The sequence below is a fragment of the Peromyscus maniculatus genome, chromosome X (assembly GCF_049852395.1).
Source record: "Peromyscus maniculatus bairdii isolate BWxNUB_F1_BW_parent chromosome X, HU_Pman_BW_mat_3.1, whole genome shotgun sequence".
NCBI classification, from domain to species: Eukaryota; Metazoa; Chordata; class Mammalia; order Rodentia; family Cricetidae; genus Peromyscus; species Peromyscus maniculatus.
Genome location: NC_134875.1, coordinates 138543782 through 138567691, shown reverse-complemented (window position 1 = coordinate 138567691; position 23910 = coordinate 138543782). Strand labels below are relative to the sequence as shown.

At 47.2% G+C, this 23910-nt stretch overlaps 1 protein-coding gene across 1 annotated transcript; it reads left to right on the top strand.

The window, feature by feature from the left end:
- The first annotated feature begins 18823 nt into the window (after nucleotides 1–18823).
- Usp51 (ubiquitin specific peptidase 51) lies at nucleotides 18824–23605 on the top strand. Its single transcript, XM_006994905.4, has 2 exons — nucleotides 18824–18925; nucleotides 19642–23605. Exon 2 carries the CDS (start codon nucleotides 19658–19660, stop codon nucleotides 21791–21793), a length of 2136 nt encoding a protein of 711 aa, XP_006994967.1. The 5' UTR covers nucleotides 18824–18925; nucleotides 19642–19657; the 3' UTR covers nucleotides 21794–23605.
- Nucleotides 23606–23910: the final 305 nt, after the last annotated feature.

Here is a 23910-nt window from a genome sequence, read left to right as displayed (position 1 = left end):
GTTTACCTTGCTGACATGTAAAAGAAGGATTGTTCTGAAATAAGGAACAATGCTTTAATGCCAGAGCATCTACCATACTTAGTTAAGGGCAGAAAAGCCAACATGTCTGAGGTGTACAGAGCTGGAAGGGAATGAAAAGGAGAAAAAAATCAGAGGCAAGAACAGGTCACTGACTTCCAGTGAAACAAGCAGGGCATTTGAAGGAACTTCCCTCATGTCTGCAAGTGAAATGTGAGCCTGGATAGGAGGAGGCACTGTGTGGCTTGTGCAGTGAGACCTGGCATGCCTGGAAGGAGGACCACACATGACCCAATGTCTTCAGCGTGGAGCAATTGCAGGCAGGGGAAGGGGAGCACAGGGAGCAGGCAGGAAGCCAGGCCAGAGATGGGCACTGAGAACTTCCTGGGCACACTCCTATGTGGTGGGAACAGCAAAGGCCCTTCCCGTTTTAAGGAACCTCCACAGATGTCCTGAGGAACTGGATGTTACATGGCATGGAGAGCGAGCCTGAAGCTGGCTGTTCCCTCCACTGCCCACTTCCTCTCCTCTGGGAAGTTTCTGACCTGTGGTCAGAAGGCCGGGGATGGGGGGGCTGCAGGGGAGAATGGGGGAACAGTTCCAGAGGTCATCAGAAACTGAAGACAGCCCATGTGGGACCCAGATGTCCCTGGGTACTTTGGGAACTGAGTAAGTACTTGCAGAGGTAACTCTGGAATTTGTTGAATGCTGTCCTTGTTAGGTTTATTAAGGATATGATGGAATAGCATGACCTGGGGAAGAAAACAGTTTACTGGGCTCACACTTCCACGTAGGAGTCCCGAACTGCAGAATGTCAGGAGAGGGACAAATCCAGGGCCCCAAACTGGAGGCAGGAACTGATGCACAGGCCATGGAAGGGTTCTGCTCACTGGCTCGAGCTCCACGTCTTGCTCAGTTGCTTTCTTACAGAACCAGGTCAGGGGTGGCATCACCCACAACGGACTGGGCCCTCACACATCAATTGCTAATTAAGGAAACGGCCTACAGACTTACCTTCATTCTGGACCTATGGAGGCACTTTTCCAAATGAAGTTCCCTCTTCTCAGATGACAGCAGCTTGTGTCAAGTTGACACACAAGTAGCCAGCACAAAGGGTCTGTGCTGTAGATATGCAGGTGGCCAAGCTTTGCCAGAACTGAGCTGGGGGTGGCAGTCGACTGTACATGGAGAAGGTCAGTAGACAAGTAAGAATCCTGAGCATGACAGCATCAAGGAGAAATGAGAGTTGCTCAGGGACTGGAGAAGGGGCCACAAGGGATGAAGGAGGAAAACCAAGAGTCCCCTCTGAGCCACAAGAAGGAAACTCTGTCAAGAGGACCACCCTGACCACACTACTTAGAACGACAAAGGCAGCTGAAAAGGGGGCAGAAAACCAGCCATTGGCTCCAGCAATACAGACGTCTCTGGCAACGTTAGTAAGATGGACGTCATCGCAGGATTGGATGACAAGCCTGATCTGGAGAGGGTTAAGAGGCGATGGAGGCAGAGGACCAATGAGTATAGGAGCATGTTAAGTGCAGTGTTGCAGTAGGGGGGGGGACGAAAGGTGGGCACAAGGTAGGAGACGTGTTCACCAGATGGTGACATCGGGGTAAGGAAGCCTTTGTAGAACAAACACGCTGTGGAGGCAGGGAAATGGCTGGCACAGGGGTGGCAGAGCTGAACTGATAGTTCAGAAGGACAGAAGGGCACGTTTCGAACATCCATCAAGGGTTGCCCATTAGCAGGATCTGGACAGGTTAGAGGTCTGTCAGGCACTCTGGACCCAATTAACTCGGGTGCCTGCTGTCAGCCTGCAGCCCGTGTGTTGTACCAGGGTCTGTTGAGCATCTATACCTGCCAGGCACACTTTAGGTACCCAAGTGATGTCTACTGCCTCAAAGGGCCCAAATATGGGTGCTATCCAAATGCCAGTTACTCAAGCGAGAGAGTTGCTCACAAGGGGAGGGTGTGGACTGGCAAGAGACAGAGAAAACTGAGGGGAGAGGGGACCGAAGGCCTGAGTCCGACACACTGTCTGTCCAGATGTTTGTAAGCCCAGTCTGGGACCTACAGCAAAATCAAAAGGCAGCACTGATGACCATCAGGCCCTTGCGGTAGGACAGACAAACCTAGTTGATGGAGCCGTCGCGTCCAGTGATGCCACAGAAGCCACAGCCTCTAGGCCTGGCACCCGCCCCACTTTCCTAGAGGGCACTGCCATTTCAGTGTGCTGGCACTGTTGTGCGCCCGAGCCTCAGGAGCCCAGGCTCTCAGGGACCTTGCTTCCCTGCATCAGTCCCCACCTCTGACAGCTGCCACTCACAGACAGCCCAGAACAACGCACAGAACTGTCCTCTCACTGACATTTGACCCCAAGGCCCATTACCTGCTCCAGCTGGCCCACACAGCATGAGTTTTCTCCTTAGGGATTGTGATGTGTGCAGAGTCATTACTGTGGAGCTGAAGGCTTTTCACATTGTCACCTGCCCGCTCCAAACCAAACTGTGTCAAAGAGTGATCCCCCCTGACCGGACCCAGGAAGCAATCTCCATAGGAGAAGCAGAGCTCCAGGTGTACGGAGAGCCAGGCATTAATCACAAGTTGGGCAATACGTTCCTAGAAGGCAGGCCCATCCCTGGACAGATCAACAGCCAGTGTCCTTCCCTGAGCTGCAGAGGGTGAGGCTAGAACATACTTGAGACAGAAGGTTTGGAAGGAGGTGTGTGTGTGTGTGTGTGTGTGTGTGTGTGTGTGTGTGTGTGTGTGTGTGTGTGTGTGTGTTTCCAGACCATCTTTTCCACAGCGCACAAACCACCTTTCCTGTGACTAGCCAATGTCCTGTATGGAAATGAGAGTGAGGCTCTATGTGGGACCCCCTCTTCAGAGCACTTGGACATTTCATGGCTTTTCGGTCTGGTTTCCCCTGAACTGTCATGATTGAACATGTCTCTCAGTATTATCAGAGAAGGGATCTTCTAAGACTCTATGGGACCTGTTGTAGCCCCTGGCCAAGCGATTCCTGGGGTAGCCGGAGCTGTCATGGACCTGTGTGATGCCGGGCACTGGAGAGAAGCTGCCATTGCAGTTATGGGTGCTTCAGAATTCCTGATGGCGGCAGTAGATAGAAAGGATGCATGTTGCCGGGCGGTGGTGGCGCACGCCTTTAATCCCAGCACTCTGGAGGCAGAGGCAGGCAGATCTCTGTGAGTTCGAAGCCAGCCTGGGCTACCAAGTGAGTTCCAGGAAAGGCACAAAGCTACACAGAGAAACCCTGTCTCGAAAAACCAAAAAAAAAAAAAAAATAGGATGCATGTTGAGAGAGCATGCTAGCCCCTTGATGAGGGTTTCTAATCCACAGAGAGTATGGGGACGTTCTTGAAATTAACTAACACATGCATCTTTAGTTTATATGTCCCAAATCATGAGCAATGCCTCCTCAGTTGTGAATATGTTGGAATAATACACCGGTGGGATTTGAAAAAACTCTTAGAGCAGCGAACCTCAACCCTTGTGTCACAAACACTTAGGGGTCTTATGTCAGATATCCTGAAAATCAGAAATTGACATCACTACTCATAACAGGAGCAGAATTACAGTTATGAAGTAGCAAGGATTGTAGTGTTATGGATGGGGTCACCACACCATGTGAAACTGCATAAAGGGCAGGAATATTAGGAAGGTTCTGGACCCTCATCTCACACTGAGGCTCCTCACTCTGGGGTGAAGTAAAACTTACTCTTGTCCTCACATCAGTCCCCGGCAGATCAGTACTTCACTGAACCAATCAGAGGAAGAGTGGACTATTAGAACAAAGAGACCTACTTAAGACATCTAAACCCAGGTCCCTGTTTGATTTTGTCCTCAGAAAGACTCTGGCTGGGTGACACAGGCCTTCCTAAATGTGCATTGTCCCTCAGACCTGGGTAGACACTGGGCAAGGCAGCAAGATCCCACAGGGGGCACTGGCCTCTGCACTGGGCTCCTCTAGCCTTTCATCTAGATCAAGGAAGGCCTGGCTGGATGTGCCTTTGTAGCCCACGGGTGTTAGAAAAGTTCCTGACCACGGTACAAAGGGTCTACACGCCCTGAAAACCATGGAGGTATAAAACACTGCTCTATTTCCACAGACACAGGTTGCCTAGGCTAACATTTGTGCTAACAGCCTCAGGATTGAGACAGGAAGATGATACCAATGCTAATTAAAACAGCAGACACACAAACATACACAGAGTCCTGCTGTGGGAGCTCACATCCTTTTAAAGCCTCCTCCCCATATTCTGTCCAAAATGGAGGCCCTTCCCTGGCGCCAGCTCATGCTCTTAGCACTGCTGACCTGTCTGATAGAGATTGTTACACTTGTGTTTGGGAGGGTCCCAAAGAGTGACCCATGACACTAAGCAGGCTCTTGTGTGTGATAACTATCCACCAAGTCATCAGAGAGAGCCTTGCAAACGCCTCTAACAGAGACCATGAGACTCTGGTGTTGACACCTCCTTTATGAGGGTCAAGACCCAGAGGCTGTTCCTGCCTTTATCCCAGGGACCCAGTTGGGATGGTACCATTCCTCACAGTGTACTGACTGGGAACTTGTGAATCAACTCTGCTGAAGCCTCATAGTGGCCCCGTCAGGAAGGCTGATCCCACAGGGCCTCATTGCACATTCTCTATCTCTGTCACAGCTTTCCCATGGTTGAAGGGAAATCACAGTTGTTACTTGACATGTCACAGCCACATTAGCATGACTTCAGATAATCTACAGGATAAAAATTAGAAAAAGACACTCTAGAGGAGTGTCTAACATCAGTGGATGGCTACGAGGTTCAGAAACCTGGCCATGTCACTTGCTGCAGTTGAAATAGATACACATGAAGGTTAGTTCCCCCACACACACACACACACACCACACAGGCACACAAAACCATCACAGAACCCCTACACACACACACACACACACACACACCCCACAGGGATGCCACATGCTTGTTTTCTCATATGGACCCATATGAATGGGGTTCCGGAGAAATAGCTGCTTGGGTGGATGGACAGCAGATATCAGAGCTGACACATCTGTCCTTACCTCGGGCCACTCAGGCACTGATTTCTGCACCTGAGCTTTCATAACAATGCATTCCTCCACAGATACTGCAGGGAGAAAGTATTATTTGCCTCTAGGGAATGTACTGCAGGCCAAAGATAAGCCAAACGATAAAGCCCTCAGCTGAGAAAGACTCATCTGCACAGAGTTCATGCCTGGAGCCAGTCTGCACATTGCCATCTGCTGGCTACTGTCCCCGCCCCACAGACGGGGACTTAGGTCCTCCTTGTTTGCCCATCATCAGGCTGAGGTATGATGGAGGTGGCACACAGTCCAGCCGGTCAGGGGGCCCCTTTTCTCCAAACTTGTTTCCCATCCTGCTCTGGGGCAGCACCTGCTTTCTCACACTCCTTCCCTGCATTTGGGCTGCAGCCCATTTCCTTGTTATCCATTACCTTTTTCTGGCCTCTCACTGTGGGCCCCGAGGCCCTGACAGAAACCAGGGAGCCAGCTGCATGTGGAGGGCTTGCTTCACTCTTGCACCTGACAGGGCTGCTCTTGGCTTCCTGCCCCACACCCCGTCTCCATATTCCGTTGGCCTAGGTCCTCTCCCATCTTGGCTTTCCTGTCTCTCTTGGTTTCCCAAGAGGAGATGGATCCACAGATCTTTGGCTGACAGTGCTCACAGGCATGTACTGGGCCCCGAGTGAGAGAAGAACACTCTACACCATCTAACACTCCTACCCCACTTTGTTATCCTTGGACACATGAACTGCTCCTCGAAAATGGATGACCGGGTTTCTTAGCCACAGACAGCCACTTCACATATTTTGGGGTACTCTGAAGTACAGAATGATCAGAGCCTAATTCCTTTCAAGTGTGTGTGTGTGTGTGTGTGTGTGTGTGTGTGTGTGTGTGTGTGTGTGTCTGTCTGTCTGTCTGTCTGTCTGTCTGTCCGGTGTGGTGCTTGTTTAGCATCTCATGCTCTACATCACGTACATTCAGGTATGCTGAGCACATTGGCCATCAAATTATCACTGGCCATACCTCCTCACCACACAAACATACCTCATGTTCTAGTGTGCCCTCAAACAAATCTGCAACTTCACAGGTACTTTTGAGGTACACATTGCAGGCATCTTATGCAGTCTCTGCTACACAAAGACAGGAAGGATCACAGAGCCGTATGATGCCCACCAAGGGATGGTAATGATTTATTTGCACCTTCACCTACTACCCTCCACTTAAGTCATGAGGAAATCACACTACACGGTTAGTCCACATGACACACAGGTGCACAGGGAATCACACAGACTCTTGAGATGTTACCAGTGGATAACAAATGATTGCTCTTTGGATGAAGAGAGAAAATAAAAGATGGGATCCTAAGCCAGGGCTCTTGCCCTTGGCTTTGCCTGGAAAATCCAGCGAAGAGGCACAAGGTCTGCATGGTGTGGTCTGGATCCTACAAGACACAGAGCCGGGGCACTCTGCTGTGGTCATGGTTCAGTATCTGTGTCTGTCTGTCTTCCTGCCCCTGCTCTTCCTTTTACTTATCTCGACTGCCTGCCCCTCCTTGTCTCCGGTCTCCCTCTCTCCTTTCCTCTCACCTCCACCATACTGCTTTTCTGAGAGGGAGCAAATGTGTGAGGGACAGTATCCTTCCTCTTCCTGAGGAGCAGGTACTCTGAGATGGTGGCACATATACCACCTTAGACCACTAGTACACCAAGGACCCCACTTCTTGGTGCCCAAACTGCACAGGTCACGTGGTCAGAAAATGGTCACTGGTTCTCAGATCATTCTCTGTGCTCTCCTGGCTGTTCAACCTCCTTGCATGACCAGCTGGACACTGCAAGCATGACGAAGGTGGACTCTGTTATCGTGGAAAACAGGCTTCAGAATTCCCACCACAGAACAAGGCAGAGTGTACAGTGATTCTCTGGAGTATCCTGTACCTGCCATGGCAGGGAAGAGGAGAGTGACATGCGAGGTAGCAGGCCTTTACCTGGGCTAGAATGTAAGTGGACCGGACACGGTGAACCCCCATCCATTCTTGCCTGCTAGAGATCATGTCCACCGACATGTACTGTGGGTGTGCAAATGTGTGAGCTCTGCTCCAATGGAGGCCTGTGAACAGTGAGAGTAAGCTGCTTTGTTCACACAGTGTGGTACTCAGGAAGAGGCAGACTGGCTGTCCATTGGGCCTGATGTCACTAGGACAGACCTTGCTAGACTTTTTCCACCCCTGAGTATGCATCATCAGAGAAAGCTTTTCTGGACTCCAGACATGCAGATATGTGAATTAGGTACACAAATCAGACATTTACAGATAATAAATCATAATGGTGGCATATAAAGATAGTGGCTGTCATGGGAGGCACATTTAGGGCCAGAGAACCTAACTGGTGCTTCCAGAACTGTCCACAGTTAGTGGCAAAACTTCCCCAGAGCTTTTGCATTCAGTCGGCACCGCAGGCCTTGTACAACTTGTACTCGACAGGCAGGCTCTAGCTTTGGCACATAAACGCCCTCAGGACAGCAGCAGCTCACACCCCACACACATGGACATCCAACTTGGTTGTTTTGGGTTTTTGGTTTTGTGAGACAGGGCTTATCTGTGTAGCTTTGCACCTTTCCAGGAACTTGATTTGGAGACAAAGCTGGCCTCGAACTCACAGAGATCCACCTGGCTCTGCCTCTCGAGTGCTGGGAATAAAGGCGTGTGCCACCACCACCCGGCATTTTTTGTTTGTTTGTTTGTTTTTTTGGTTGTTTTTTGTTTCTAACTTGACCAGTTTGATTCAGACCAATTTTTCTAAGCCTCTCTTCCCGACCTGGTCAGGCCTGATGGCCCCAACACCAACTAAGCAGCATGGGGACCATCTTGTGGAAATGTATACCTCAGGAGTTCTGGTTGGTGGAACCCACTGGGAAAGGGATTACACTGAGGAATTCTGCGACCCACACTGGGAAATAGCCCGAGTAGGAAGTCTTTCCACAGCCTACAAGACAGTGTGCAAGACGAGCTCAGAGTGTATCCAACACTTCTTCAGGTTGGCCTCTATGTCTCACCATTTCCTACAAGATGGATCAATGCTAATGCTGGCAATGCAGGACTGTTAGCAAGTTTCCAAAGCAACAAATTCAAATGACCAACTTGTTAAAGATGTCGGTCCTGTCCTGACAAGCATTAGGAAAGGAATTGTATTTCATGGGATTTTCTTGTCTTCTTTGCTCCCAGGGAATCAAGACAGGACACAGTCCTTGCCTTTGCTCCCATTTGCATATATCCTTGCTTTGGTTCATCTGCTTACCTCAGTAGCTAAGCATATTTATTACTCAAGGGAAGCTGAAGACACAGACGGAAATCTCCGTCTTGCATTTTGGTTCATGGGGAACAGTAGAGACTACACAGATCAGTCCTGGGAGGATAGTCATCCATCTGGCAGATGGCGGGGGTAGGGGCTATATGTACCTTCAGGAGCTCTTGTGTCCTGAGAGACAGTTTAATTCCCAAGTAATAATAGTGACTTCCTGAAGCATCTTATGACAAGCAGAATGGAGACAACGGTCGTACAGATAAGAGCTGAGTAAGACTTCTTCCTTACATACACAAAATTTGGGTTTCTTTCTCTTTCAATAATTACTTAGTCTATGAATTGATAGAAATAGGAGCTAACTTAATGGTTCAGCTTCTGTGAGTATTTCCTAATAAGCACATTTCCTGTCATGTATTAGAGCAGACAAATAGAAGCACCAGGAGACTACAGACATGCCCACACTCATGTATAAAGACAGATTTTAAACAAAAGCACAGGCCTTTTAGCTCTAGCCTGGATGGATTACTTCACTCATTAGTTAGATTGCTTCAAAACAACACAAGGTCTTTCCATTGATCTGGAGTGCTCCCCATAACTAGATGGCAAGCTTCTGTTGCTGAAAACACCGCACATTTTGATTGCAGGATACAGAGATCGCAATCTTGATGAAAAGGAACCTCTCCTTGCTAAATACCCCACAGCAGACCAGGAGGCACAATGCAGGTTGTTTGGGAGGCTGAGGGTGACAATAAGAAGACATCAGTAGTCTATCCTGCACTGTACCTTGCATTCGACCACAGTGACCTGCCAAGGCAGAGGGTGTATGTAACATTGGTACCATTGTTTATGGGGTAACCAATCACACTCTTGGTTGCACTGAAAGCCTGCTCCACAGGAGGAAATTCATGCCTGGGACTGTATGTAAACTAGCTTCAGAACCATGGCCAAGGAAATCATAGGCCTCAAGGAGAACCTATTGATGTTGCTTTTGAAGGCATTCTGTTACCTCCCTGTCCACTAAAAATGCATCTGTCTATCCCGATATTTGTGCTGCTCTCACACTGTGGCAATGGTACTGCTTGATGAACAGACACATCCCTCTTCAAAGTGTTGAGAAGGAGAGACTCTGAGTGCTCAGCCACACAGAGAGAGGACACCTACATAAACCCTGCACCACACCCCACCTGACCAAACCTCCAAGGGCCAGGAAACAGCCCAGAAGACGTGCCAGAAAGGCTATCTGAGCCAGAGAACAGGGAGGGGTGCTTTGAAAGGTTGTCCTCTGAACATGACATGGCCTTTGCCCACCTACATGGAACCAGGACAAGATCAAGCCAGTTAAGAATTCCAGCACATCGGGAGATGGACTCCATCCCTAGACAAGCAGCTATTGGCACCTGAGTGATGGTGTGGATAGGGAGAGTCAGTTTCCTTTGGAATGTGGCCTTTGGAAGGTTATCAGTGCTCTAGTGGATGAGCCCAAGCCTCTAAGAATATGGGCAGCATGATCCGCACTCATGGACAAAATGAATGAATGATTAAATAAGAAAATGAGCATTAAGTCAATAAAGACTCCTGAACTTGTGGTGGAGATGGGATGGCATTGGTATCTTTACCACAATTGTTTCTCTTGGTTCTTTTTGTTTGTTTGTTTGTTTGTTTGTTTGTTCGTTTTTTCCAGACAAGGTTTCTCTGTGCAGTTTTAGTGCCTGTTCTGGATCTCTCTGTGTAGACCAGGCTGGCCTCGAACTCACAGATATCTGTTTGGCTCTGCCTCCCGAGTGCTGGAATTAAAGGCCTGTGCCACCACTTTCCTGCTGCTCTTGGCTCTTAAGCATTGTTACAGCATACAGCCCTGTCTGTTCTCAGATCTTCTCAAATGACAAACTGCTGTCAGCCAGCATTTACATGAACTCTCAAACTACTAGAGTGTTGTGGACATTACAACTTCAACAAAAGTCCGCACATGGCAAGGGATTGAAGCCCATAGCTCACTACTACTGTATTTGCAATTGCACAGATATGAAGACACAAATTCTGCACATTGACTCTTGCATTTCAAGTATATACTCCAGTGGGAATGAGAGGTGATCACTTACGGGGGTAAAGGATCTTCAGTCCCTTCCACTTGAGCCACTAAATTTGAAGTAACTGTGTTAATTCTACAGTCTATTTACATCATTTCCTCCCTATGTAGAAATTGGGAGCCTGGAGGAAGGGAGTCACTTTCAGCAGGGGAATTTCTGGGTCCCGTTCAGGCTGAGTGCTAGATTTCTGGTCCTGAGGATGTGTCTGTGCAAGTTGGGTATTGCTTTCTTATTGGACTGCTACTTTTCTGAACATGTGGCTTCATGAAGAAAGTTCAGCATTAACTTGAGGTGATCTGCAATGTGAGTGTCCAGTGTGAAATTCGCTATTGCAACAGGCCTTAATATTCTTCATCAGAATCTGTCTGTGGGCTGAATGGTACTCCACCCTCAAATGTAGTGTTTCAAAGTTCCAAACGTTCCTAGCTGTCATTAGTCATGATTAGGCCATACTGCATTGGGGCAGACCCCAATACCAACTCAACTGACCTCTTCATGGAAAGCATGAAGGGCATGCAGTGACAGACAGGGAAGCAGAGAAACCCACTGGGAAAGCAAAAACTGATTTCAGGTGGAAGCACCTCCCAGGTCAGGAGCAGCAAGGATGACTGCTGGAACACAGGATGGGGTCTCTCTAGGGGTTTTAGAGGACTCACCTTCCTGCCAACAACTTTCTATCACACCACCCACATCTAGAACAGTGGCAGAACACTATCTAGTGTTTTCCTGAACTAACTCCACTTGTGAGCATTTCTTAGAACCCTGGGGAGAAATGAGCACTCACCACTAAAGGAGTATTTGGAAGCATGACTCAAGATCTTGTGTACTTAGTAGACCACACATTGTAGGTCTCACACACTGGACTCTTACAGAATTGCCATCAAGAAGCGCGCGCGCGCACACACACAAACACACACACACACACACACACACACACACACACACACACACACACACACACGCTCCTTGAATGGATGTTATATCAAATGATAATGTGTAGAATTTCTACAATTTCTGTCCAATCAGTCCATTGCCTTCTTGTGGCCTCCCTGTGTGTCTGTCCAACCCACTTGTAGACTGAGATACTCCAAATTCCCTGTCATTTAATCAGGGTGAATAAGTTGTGCTGACCAAAACTCTGAGATGGCCCATGAACCCTGGCATGAAAAAAGTGGCTAACTAGGACAATGCTTTTTGGTTGAGGTGGTGGTAGTGGTTGTGTGGACCTGGCGTTGTGAGAGATTGTTTCAAGAAGCCTGAGTTGGCCTTGAAGTCACTATGCATCTCAAATTCTGATCTTCCTGCCTCTGCTTCCCCAGAGCTGGGATTATAGGGTGTGTCCCCATGCCAAGTTTACAATGTGCTTGTCAAGGTCCCTAGCAACGGAGCTCCATTCTGATCTCCTCTGATACAGTCTCAACCTCTGCTAACAGAGGACATGGGTGGTTTGGGGTTTGGGGGTGCAGGTATGAGTCCATGTGGCATCTCTCAGCTAGACTGCAGTAAACTATCATCTCCCTGCATTAACTGAGGCCTCCATATTGGGGGGCTACAGCCCCCCACTGCAACTTTCCTACACATCCGCTTACAACATTTTCATGAACACATGGTGAGTCACTCAGATTTAAACAGATTTCTCCCTGTGTGTCTCTGTCTGTGGCCCTGAATTCCTGCCTCTACCTCCCCCAAACACACCTCCATTCTCAGTCTCTGTTCTTTCACCCTCCAGCCCTCCTTCCTTCCCTAACTTACTTTTCCTCAAGCCTTCCCACTTCCTGTGAATCCTGCTACAACTTCCTATGGGAGGAAAGCATTTTCCCTTACTCTTTCACTGTTGGAGACTGAAGTCTGCTTCACAACGGCCTCCCGTCTCTTCCCCAGCATGCTCCATCTCCTAAAGGGAGCACACATACTGTCCACCCCTAGGGCTATTGGAAGACCAAAGATCCATGCAGAAGAATGGTAAACTGTGTTTCTCATATAAATATAGTGTCCCCATCATCCAGTTGCTTGTGGACATTGCCCAACCCTGGCAGACACATCTGTGGGGACCATCATCATCACTGCTCCCTTTCTCACTAAACCAAGGCAGAGACAATGAGCTCCCGAGGCCAGGTGGGCACCTGGTATCCACTGGTCAAGTTTTCAGAAAAGCCTAAGCCCTTAGGTCATGAGGCAATATTTATCAGATCTGTGGAATTTTAAAGTGATATTTGAGCTGTCTGTTTGTCCATAAAATTGAGGTAAAAGTCCTCTTGCATCCCATCATCGCCACACCCCATGGGGAATATTTACCCTTAGGTCAGGGACAAGCAAAGTTTCCTAGTCATCCTGCCGGGATTTGTCACAGTCTGGTCCACTGAAGGGTCAGAAGGAAGCAAGCAAGGGCAGTTAGAACTGGTTTGTGTTTTCCAGAGAAATGTGTTCAGACAGAGATTATGCACTGGGGAAGGTCGAACCCCGCCACATGGCAGTAAAAGGCACGTGGTCCTTCTGAGGCCCTTTGTGTCTATTTGCTCACCTACTGAACAGGCTGACTAAGGCAAAAACGTGTGGAAAGACACACTTCAGATAGGAGAAGCTGTGGTTTCCAGAAGCATCCAGGGTCAACCACCAGGCTCATGAGACAGGGAATCCTTAACTCCTGCCATCCCCCACCTGTCCTTCTAAGCCAAGACCCTGAGCGATATCCTCCCCCCTCAAAACAGCTTGTCTTTCCCCCAACAAAGGAACGAATTTCGTTGTAAATCTGACAGGCACAGCACCCACAGGAACAGGCATAGACCTTCACATCCCCTGAAAACCTTCCCAGGACAACTGGGACTAGAGAGAGGAGTGGACTGGGGTGATGTTGAGGAACCCCTGCTCATTTTCCTGACTATGCTATGGCTCGGAGGGTATGTTTAAAAATGTCCTTATCTGTTTATTCCTGGAGGAAAGGATTTGATGTGTGTACTTGGCTCCTCAGCAGGGCCCAGGAGGCGGGGATGATGATGGAGGAAAGATGAAACAAGAATTGAAAAAAGTTAATGATTGTTGAAGCTGATGACTCTTGAGCCTAATGGGTACATGGAGTGCACTGATTACATTGTAGCACACTTTCTGCTTTCATGGGTTTGAGAATTTCCATAATAGATTATCAGAAAATTTTAAAACACTCAAATGCTCAGACTAGTGAGGGGCCGGCAGTGGCTGGGGGCCAGAAACCAGGACAGGAGAATAGCAAACTTGCCCTGTCGTGGGAACAACAGCAAATGGAACACAAACATATCCTGAGGACAGGTCTCTAGGCCTCCTTCCAAACACAGCTGCCAGCACACAGAGGAAGCCACCCTCCAGACCCAAGAAGCCACACAGGGAAGGAAGGGAATGTCTTCCTAAGCTTTGATTGAGACCTTCTTATTTACATGGGATCCGCTGATTGTCATTGCCTTTGAAGGACAAACAAGCTATATATATATATAAAATGTATGTCTCAGGGTAAGGCAATTGCCTGCGCTGTACTTTAACACACACTCACACGCATGCACATGAATGCACACACTCTCACAGGAACCCGCAGTAAGAAAAAGCCAGGTGACAGAATTTTTTTTTCTGAGTTTAGCAGAGAAGCCATCAAGACACACATAGGCTTTTCAGGGTCACAAGGAAGGTATCCTTTTCCAAAATAGTCAGGACCCTTTTCAGGGCAATAGCAACTTAGTAAAGGATTCTTGCACCAGGAAGGTCCTTCTGGCTAACAGCTGCTCTGTCCCTGAAGACCCACTTCCTTCCCAGAGGTGGGGGTGACAATCTTTCCAGAGTACAGAATCAAATACCATACCCAGGGGTGAGATGAGGTTCTTAGCACCTGAGTCAAATTCCCAGAGTCTGTGTATGTGGGAGGCACACTTAAGTACTTGGGTAGATGGTGCTATGTGTGTGGGTGCATGTGTGTGTGGATGCATGTGTAAAGTCCAATTTTAAGAAGTGGAGATCAAAAACCTCCCTCTGTGGGAAATGAAGAGTTGGACGCATATTCACTCCACATCATCTGCCTTGTGATACAATCTACACACAACAGTAATCAGAGAGTTTGAACTTCTTTGTTGCTCTTTAGTGGATGTCAGTATGCACATTTCTGCATTCAGAAAAATCACATTCTAACCCTAAGTCCACTCCCATGAATATTATACATACCCATATACGTTCCTGTGAAGAATGAAAGCAACAGACATTCCCTTTTCAACAGTGAACCTATGTGATAAGTGTCCAAGACGACCCCAGAAGTGTTGGTTATGTGTGAGCGTTTTCCCCTTTATGTCTCTCAGTTGTAAAAGCAGGCATGGCAGTGACTCCCACCCAGTTGCAGAAACACTGAAAATAGCACAGCTCACTTAAGCACACATGCACAAGGATTTGCAGCAGGCCCTTGAACTCCACAGCATCCTGCCTACACAGGCCTGGTGGATTCTAACAGCAGGTGGGAAGGCCTCAAGTCTCCAGTCACTAGAACACTGTGAGGTGGGTGGTGGACACAGCAGGTCAGGAGCATGTGGTCCAGGGTTGAGACCTGACACCCAGGACACTTGCTCCTTCTAGCATCCAGCTCACGCACAGTGCCTCAGCCCATAATTCGTGGCACACACCACAAACGAGGGTGTGAGTGGCAGAAACATCACGGACAGGCAGTACAATCAATTGTAATGGAGAAGACTGAGAGGTAGAGAGAACCCATCCTGATTTCCACGACCATTTCCTCCTACTCCAATGGACCGCATCACAGATGAAAATAGCAAAACCTTTGTGTCAGGTGTGGTACGGAGGGGATGAGGTCCATTAACCACCATGGGACACCATAGTCCCCCTGAAAACAGAGGCCTCTGGGCAATCATAGACTGGTCACCCTGGACCAAAACCCCACTTTGTTCCTTTCCTACAACTGCTCTGTGGAAACAAGCAAAGTTTGCCTTTCTGAATCAGGAGATCAAAGAGAGACCCTGCGGTCACAGGCCATGATTGGAATCTTTCAGGCACAGGGTTGCCTGGCAGCTCTAGTGGTGATCCCCAGAACAAACTGCACCTGCAGCATACAGCAAGTCAATTGACTCACACCAACCTTGTTCCCCCAGCTTAGGACATTCATCTTGGAAGGCAACAGTCTCCATTCCTCTGAAGACTTCCATGAACCCAGAAACACAGGAAGCAAAGGAATGCTAGGCATGAGCCTGTACACCTACCCAGCCCAACACTTGGAGAGAGAGAGAGAGAGAGAGAGAGAGAGAGAGAGAGAGAGAGAAGGACTATGAGTTCAATACAGCTTAGGACACACAGAATGCCATCTGCCTCAAAGAAAGAACAGAGAGAAAGGATCCTCGATTCTTTGTCTCTAAGCAAGTGTGACTTTTCTCCTCCATATGCACACTAAAAAGACAGGGCCAATGTAAACCTGCCTGTTTCCATTCATTCTGCAGCTCCCCATTACAGAGCATTGAAAGATTTGATCCAGTAAACAGGATGCCCACCTTGTACTCTCTGTACTATTGTAAGGAATTTCGTGCTCCTCACTGTGATTCTGAGACCCACGCAGTGAGAGAACATTGCCATCTCTTGTTTTCTTCACACCATGTCGGCCTCAGGTTAGTACTCGGACATGGGACTAAGTGGTAGCAGCCATTGTTGTCGTCCACAGAAAAGATCTTGAAACGTCAGCCTACCTATGTCGTGAGGTTTTGAATGTGGGACAAGGGGGATGTCTTACCTGTTTGCAAGTGCTGAAGGTCAGAGCACACAGGAAGATGACACTAAATGACACATTTCTCAGCTATTTCTCCTAAAACAGTTTAGGATCTCTGAAGAGGTCCCACAGAGGCCTGAACTACACCTCACTTATCCCACGTTATGTGTCCAATGGCAAGAAACACTTCATGTGGCAAAAAATAACTAATGTCTTCAAATCAGACAGCTTCAGACTTCAAGGAGGGAAAAATCACCTCCCCAAAGCAGCCATGTGGAACAAGATAGTCTCCACTCCTCTAGCAAGAGCATAAATTCTGTGCACCCCAACTTTTAGTTTACAAGTTGAAATTACCCAGAAGCTTTAAAAACTCCTTTCCCTTGAAAAGGCTGACTTCACGTATCAAGATGTACAGTGTTCTGTATGCAGTTTCAAATGGCATGGACATTTTTGTCCATGGGCAGCAGATAATAAGGATTCATTGATACAAATTCTTCATTGACTGACACAGCAAACCTCAGGCACAGAAAGTCGTGGCATTTCTGGAGACCTGGCTGCCAATGTTCACACATCTAAGCAATGTTGCCTTTTGAGGTAAAATTGTCCCCCCACACATCACCTTTAATGGAGAGGACATTTAGTTTGATGAGATCACACTGAAGTGATTCAAGGAATCAGTCTAAAGTGGCCTATATAAGAGAATTGTGCAAGCAATAGTGAATGTTGAGTCTTCGCTGTTTCATCTCTCTCTCTCTCTCTCTCTCTCTCTCTCTCTCTCTCTCTCACACACACACACACACACACACACACACACACACACACACACACACACTGGGGTGAAAGGGGATGTTGGGATACGTCCCAAAGGCAGCCTACTTTTCAGATGAAGACATTTTGTAATTTCTATTATTCCACAACTATGATCCCCTGGAATTTCAGTTTGAGCATTTAAATTGTTGACCACCATCAAGTTTTATTTGTTTGAGCCATATATATAACAGAATGTGACTGTCACTTTTCACAATGTGCAGCTTTTGTATGGGACATTCACATCACTTGAATACAGAGAACAATTCATTTTTGGAAGTGGGCTTCTTGTGTCTCTTTGGGATCCCTCTTCATCCTACTGAACAATGTTTTGTTTGTTTTTCTTAACTCTGGATTTTTAGCCTCTTCTAGGATCCATTTGGGATCTACCCTCTCAGGCCTTAGGTAACTCCCACATCAATAAGGAGGGATGAAAAGTCAAAAAGGACATGGCTGGTGTTCCATCCCTCCCAACCTAGCCAGCAACAGACTTTCAGCGGAAAGTCTTTCTTTGAGTAGACACCTGGGGATGTTTGGTTGGCATAGACACGTAATCTTGGGAAGAGGTTGTGTAAATATTTCCCCAGCAGCCCTGGCTGCAATGTTGAAAGGGGTTTGATATGTTGTCCCCCCCCCCACTCACCCAACCCCGTCTCCCATCTCCTGACTTACGTGTTATGAGAAGGTTCACTAGAGGATAAATCATTGCAGCTAGGTAGAAAGGAGGGGAAATCATAGAGGGATGTCAGAATCCTGGAAAAACCTGAGTCTGTGGTATGAGTCCCCAAAGGTGTGGACTCGGTTGATAGTGCTGTTCCCATAGTCCTTGTTAGGGCAGGCAGAGGCTACAATCTCCCCTCTGGGATGCTGGCCTGAGGGCATTGAGATCACTGTAGGAGAACAGTCCCAGGTAGGCAGACTGAACAGTGTTAGGTTTCAGTAAGGAAGGTATTTTTCAGATTCTGAGACAATGTAGCAAATAGCTAGACAGACATTTTCCTGGTTCCAATATTTCCTTTATCAGCATACATCTAAGATACTTGTTGCACCACTGTATGTGGACATACAATGGAGAGAACTTGATAAAATAATTCTGGGATCAGCTCTGCAGCGAAGCTCTCTGGATCTGAACAGGCAGAGCACCCTGTTCAGGGGGTTCTTTACACATTCACCCATAGTAGTGTTTTTAAGTGTGCTGACGCCAGGCAATGTGCTATCTACTGCTTTGAACCTGAGCACAGAATACTAGGGTTACAAACGGTAAGGATGACAGGGAGAACGTATACGCTGCCACTCAGTGTAAACACGTTATGATTATTCTGTCTTTGACCAATGAACTAAGGCTCAATGTGTTTATGGTTTTTCCCTGTAGAAGCAGCAAGTTGCTGGGCTGAGGTCTATTTCAGCCTGAATCATGTGCTTGTTTTTTTTTTTTTTTTCCTCTCCCCCACTCTCTCGATAATAACCTCTCCACTCTACTCTTCAGATCTGAATCTTACAGGTTCCGGAAGGAATACTGTAGAATATGCCATCTTGGTAAATCCCTAACCTTGGTTAGTTTTTGTTGTTTTTTCTAGTTTCTTTTTTCTTTTTTTTTTCTTTTTTTTCTTTTTTTTTTTTTTTTCCCCTGTAGAGATTGCCATAGCCAGGTGAAGCCTGAGCCTGTTCAAGAGCTTTCTCTAAAATCTGTGGCTGTTGTTACCTCTGGTAGAATCCCTTTCAGGAAAGGTTTTTTCTGCCTAGGGGGACAGCGGTGCCATTCATCACTGCTGGAGGCCTGAATCCGGGGCTGGGGGCCCATACGTGGAGATGGGAGGGGCCAGGGGGCGGCCCCCTTGTGACCAGCCCTGAGGAGAGGTCAGAGAGAAGACTGGCAGAGGAGCGCCTGGACAGCAGCAGCAGCTGACTTTCTAGATCAAGCGCCTTGGGGCCCCAGGTAACAACCCAGACCTTTTTACAAATCCGCGGGTCGGGCCGGGAAGCTGCGGAGGTTGGGGGAGGGAGCAGGCACTTTGGGGGTCGCGCACTGTGGATGGGGGTGGTCATGCGTGAAGGGAGTCTGAATTCTGGGGGAAACCCTAGGAAATGAGAGGACAGGAGCAAGAAATGGGGTGTGAGGGCACAGGCACGAAAGAGCAAGAGAGGGCGCTAGAGCGTGGCATACAGCAAGTGCGCTTAGGAGTAGAGGCTGAAGCATAGGTAAGAAAGGAGCCTGGGGACACTTTCTTCTACTGAGTCAGTTTTTCCAAAGATAACCTCCTTTCAGCCATATTTAACATACATCGTTGACTCAAGGGTTTTAAAGATGCAAGGAAAGAACATAGGGAAAGGTGCACCACAGCGGGGCTGCACAGAGCGCCGAAAAAGACAGGGGGTTGTGCCTTTTATAAAGAGTTGCCATCCTTTTCACCCTAAAGCTCAGGCCAGCCCCCCTTCCCCCTCCCCCGTACCCGCAGTTCTGGCGGCCTTTGGAGCAGGTAGCCGCGGGCTCGGCACGCCACGCGAGCCCCGGTGCAGGGGCGGAGCCCCGGTGCAGGGGGAGGGGCTGAGGCTAACGGCGCCGTGGCCATGACGCCGGGCTGGCCGTCCACACGAGTTCCTGTCTCCCTCCACCCACAGTCACAGCTCATTTCCAGACGCGTTTCTTCCCAGGCTTGGGAGTGAGCCGATGGCCCACGTTCGAGAAGCGTCCCGGTCCTCCCGCTCCTTCGCCAGTTGGAGTTCGGGAGGCGGTCGAGGAGCCTGTTTGGAGCAGGCGGCTGAGAAAGCAGCAGAAATGGAGCAGACGATGCGGGGTACACAGGGAGCCCGGGAGATGAAGCCGGAGCAGTGGCCGGAGCCCAAGCCCACGTCGGAGAACTTAACAAGGAGGGGCAGTGGCAGCGAGGAGAAGGTGCTCCCTTCCAGCCCGGCTGCTTGTCACACCAGCTCCAGCTCGGTTTGCCCGCGCCGCAAGCCCCGCCCTCGGCCCCAGCCCAGGTCCCGCTCCAGGGGAGGGCGTGGGCTCAAGGCCCCACCCCCGCCTCCCGCCAAACCTCCGCCTCCCCCGCCAGCGCCGCCACCTTCACCCCCGCCCCCGCTGCGGTCGGTGGCCCGGCGCAAATCCAGGCGTAGATCCAGGCCTGCACCCAGACCCCAAATACGAAAAAGCTGCTCTAGTGACCAAGTCTACTCTGGGGATCCAGATGTCGCAGAGAACAGGTTACTGGAGGTTGGGTCTGATAAGGGGCCCATGGGCTGTTCCCATGTAGAAAGCTTTAAAGTAGCCAAAAACTGGCGGAAGAACCTGCGGATGATCTATCAGCGTTTCATTTGGAGTGGGACACCGGAAACTAGGAAACGTAAGGCCAAATCATGCATCTGTTATGTGTGTAATACCCATAAGAACAGACTTCACTTGTGTCTGTCCTGTGTATATTTCGGATGCTTTACTGAGAAACATATTCATAGACATGCAGAGATAAAACAACACAATTTAGCAGTTGACCTCTATCATGGGGTTATATATTGCTTTATGTGTAAGGATTATGTATATGACAAAGATATAGAACAGATTGCCAAAGAAACAAAAGAGAAAATTCTGGGACTATTGCCTTCCACTGCAATAGACATTTCTTATCAGCAGTATATGACATTGGAGGTTGAAGAAAATCAATCAACCTATGAGGCAAAAGAACAGGAGACCACACTGGTAAAACCCAAGAAAAAGAGGAGGAAAAAGACAGTGTATTATACTGTAGGCCCCAGAGGGTTAATCAATCTTGGAAACACTTGCTTTATGAATTGTATTGTCCAGGCACTTACCTACATTCCGCTACTGAAAGATTTTTTCCTTTCTGACAAACACAAATGTACTATGACAAGTCCCAGCTTGTGTTTGGTCTGTGAAATGTGTTCACTTTTTCAAGCGATGTACTCTGGGAACCAAAGTCCTCATGTTCCCTATAAATTACTGCACCTGATATGGATTCATGCGGAACATCTAGCTGGGTACAGGCAGCAAGATGCTCATGAGTTCCTTATTGCAATATTAGATATGCTGCATAGACACAGCGGAGACGACAGCACAGAGCAGGAAAGTAACCCCAACCACTGTAACTGCATCATAGACCAAATCTTCACAGGGGGCCTGCAGTCAGATTTGACCTGTAAAGTCTGTCACGGTGTCTCCACCACTATAGACCCCTGCTGGGACATCAGTCTGGATTTGCCTGGCTCTTACTATACCTCAGAGAGAGCTAGTAGCGCAGTGCGTAGGGCTGGCCACAAACCAAGAGTCCCCTCGCTTACAGATTGCCTACAGTGGTTTACAAGGCCAGAGGACCTGGGAAGCAGTGCCAAAATCAAGTGCAGTCGATGCCAAAGCTACCAGGAATCTACCAAGCAGCTCACAATGAAGAAATTACCAATCGTGGCCTGCTTTCATCTCAAAAGGTTTGAACATTTAGGCAAACAGAGACGCAAGATTAATACTTTTATCTCGTTTCCTTTGGAGCTGGACATGACACCCTTTCTGGCTTCTACTAAGGAAAGCATAATGAAAGGCCAGCCCTTAGCAGACTGTGTGCCCAGTGAGAATAAGTATTCTCTGTTTGCGGTGATTAACCACCACGGAACTTTGGAAAGTGGTCACTACACCAGCTTTATACGTCAAGAAAAGGACCAGTGGTTCAGCTGTGATGACGCTGTCGTGACGAAGGCTACAATGGAGGAGTTACTCCGTAGTGAAGGGTACTTACTGTTCTATCACAGGCAGGATATTGAGAATAATCTTACCCAGACGCTTTCCAGAAAAACAGAGTAAGGATCCTGCAATGATACACACACCTACCTGGATGGACAACAACCAGCACCTCTTAAAGAAACACAAAAATCTACCTGGAGTGGACAGTAACCGTAACACCTATATAAGTGACACTTTGGCAAAAAGGAACCCTGTTCCGTGGGTCTATGGGAAGAAGACATTGAATTACCAGTGACCATTTAGCCTTAAGAATTGGGGGGAAGGGAGGAGAGGTTGAAAAGGGTCACATAAAGCAAATTAAGTGAAGTCTCAAGGTGGAGGGAGGTGCGAATAAAATCAAATTCCTATGTGCTCTTTATTTCTTCAAAGATATTGTGTTAAGTGTGGGGGAGATCTTTAGGAAAGGGGTTTTTAATTGATTGTAGTTCCAGTTATGAGTGCACAAATAGTCTGAAAAAAACCAAATATTTTAAGAGAAAAACTTTAAAGCTTTAAAAGAAAAACGTTAAAAAATACTTTTGAAAGTTTTAAGAGAACGTTTTAAATGTCAAAATTTTAAGTTAAGTATTTTAGAAGAAATATTTTTTAAATGTTTTTAATTTAAAATGATTTGAAATTGTTAGTATGTGAAAATAGAGTATTTAGAAATTCTTACAATTTAAGACAAAATATGAAAATTTATAAGGTAGTTATTGAAACAATTTAATTTAAAAATAGTAAAAGAAAATCTTTTAAAGACCCAATGTTTAAAGTGAAAATGCATAGATTCTAAAAATTTACCAAAATTTACAAAAGTATGCCTGTAATAGTAAAAAAAAAAAAGTCAAAATATAGAATGAAATGAAATTTTAAGTTAAAATCAGATAAAATAGTTTAAAGGAAGAAAGTTTAGAACAATTCAAGGAAACAGAAAATTGGCTTTAAAGATTCCAAAAAGCGAAATTTTAAAATGTTGAGAATCTTACATAAATTCAAACAAATTTTAAGTTTAAAAAGAATATTCACAAATTGACAACTGAAAGAACATGTAAATAAGAATGTACTTGAAAGTTGAAATTTTTATTTTGTACTTAAGTATATTGGAATATAGATGGATATAAAAGATATAATGAAAGAGAGAGTAATGATAAGATAAAAATGGTTTGTGAACATATGTATTTTTTTAGTTTAATGTCAATGCAGAATTAACTATATTGGAAAAAGTGGTGACATTAAGATTTTTCCCATTTAGAACTCATTACTCTTATACATCCTTAGCTTCTGAAACGGGGCTTTTAATAATTTTGTGGCTTAGAGAAATTAGATCATAACTGTGAAGTTCTGGCTTTTGGTGTTTCAGCCCCATGGTCTGACTGAGAAAGTAGCAGGGACCCATGCTAAGAAACTCCTACCCTCCCTGCTTTCAGTCTTTTGCCTCATGGGGAAGCAAGCTCTTTAACTTCTACAGTAGAACTATGGCTTTGTGGTTTAACAGTCCTGCTAACTCCTTAACCCTCTTCCTGCCCACCCCGTCCCCATTCCTGATTCCTGAGTCCCTGACTTCCCTAGCCTTACTTAGATCAATATAACCCCCGCCTGCAAGGTTCCTTTCTTAGACACCTGGTGACTTCATTCCTTCAAGAGCATTCATAGATGTCTTCTCTGGAGCCTTCCCTGGATCCCCTGTGCAGGCATAAATTAGATAATTGCCCCCCCCCCAAATCTCTCCTATTGTGCCTCCAAAGTACTTTGTCTATACCTCGATGGATAGTACTTATTCAACTGTGATTCCACTGTACCATTGTGATTGTCTGCCTCTCTGCACCAGGTCCTGAGAGCAGAGGGACAAGCCTTATTCACTGTTGTTTTAATAAATATTTGTTGAATGCAAAAGTAAGTTTTATTATTTTCTCTGTTCACCCTGCTAGGAATATGTTTTCACACATTGACTCATTCACCAAGCTCTTGTTAAATGCCCAGTGCTGTAATACAATATGATGAAGGTTGTATCTTCCCCCAGAGACGGTATGTTAAATGCTCCTTAGCTTTTGGGGAATAGCTTAACTAAGGTTATACTCACTAGGGGAATAGTCAGGAGAACCAGGACTAATAGAGGGAAAGCGCACAGCCGTGGAAGACTGCCTGGACACTGGGGACCCGCAGCTGCAGGAGAAGCTGAGCTCTCTGGTATGTATATG

Coding starts and splice junctions, on each gene's coding strand:
- Usp51 (XM_006994905.4), top strand. CDS start 19,658: ATGGCCCACGTTCGAGAAGCGTCCCGGTCCTCCCGCTCCTTCGCCAGT.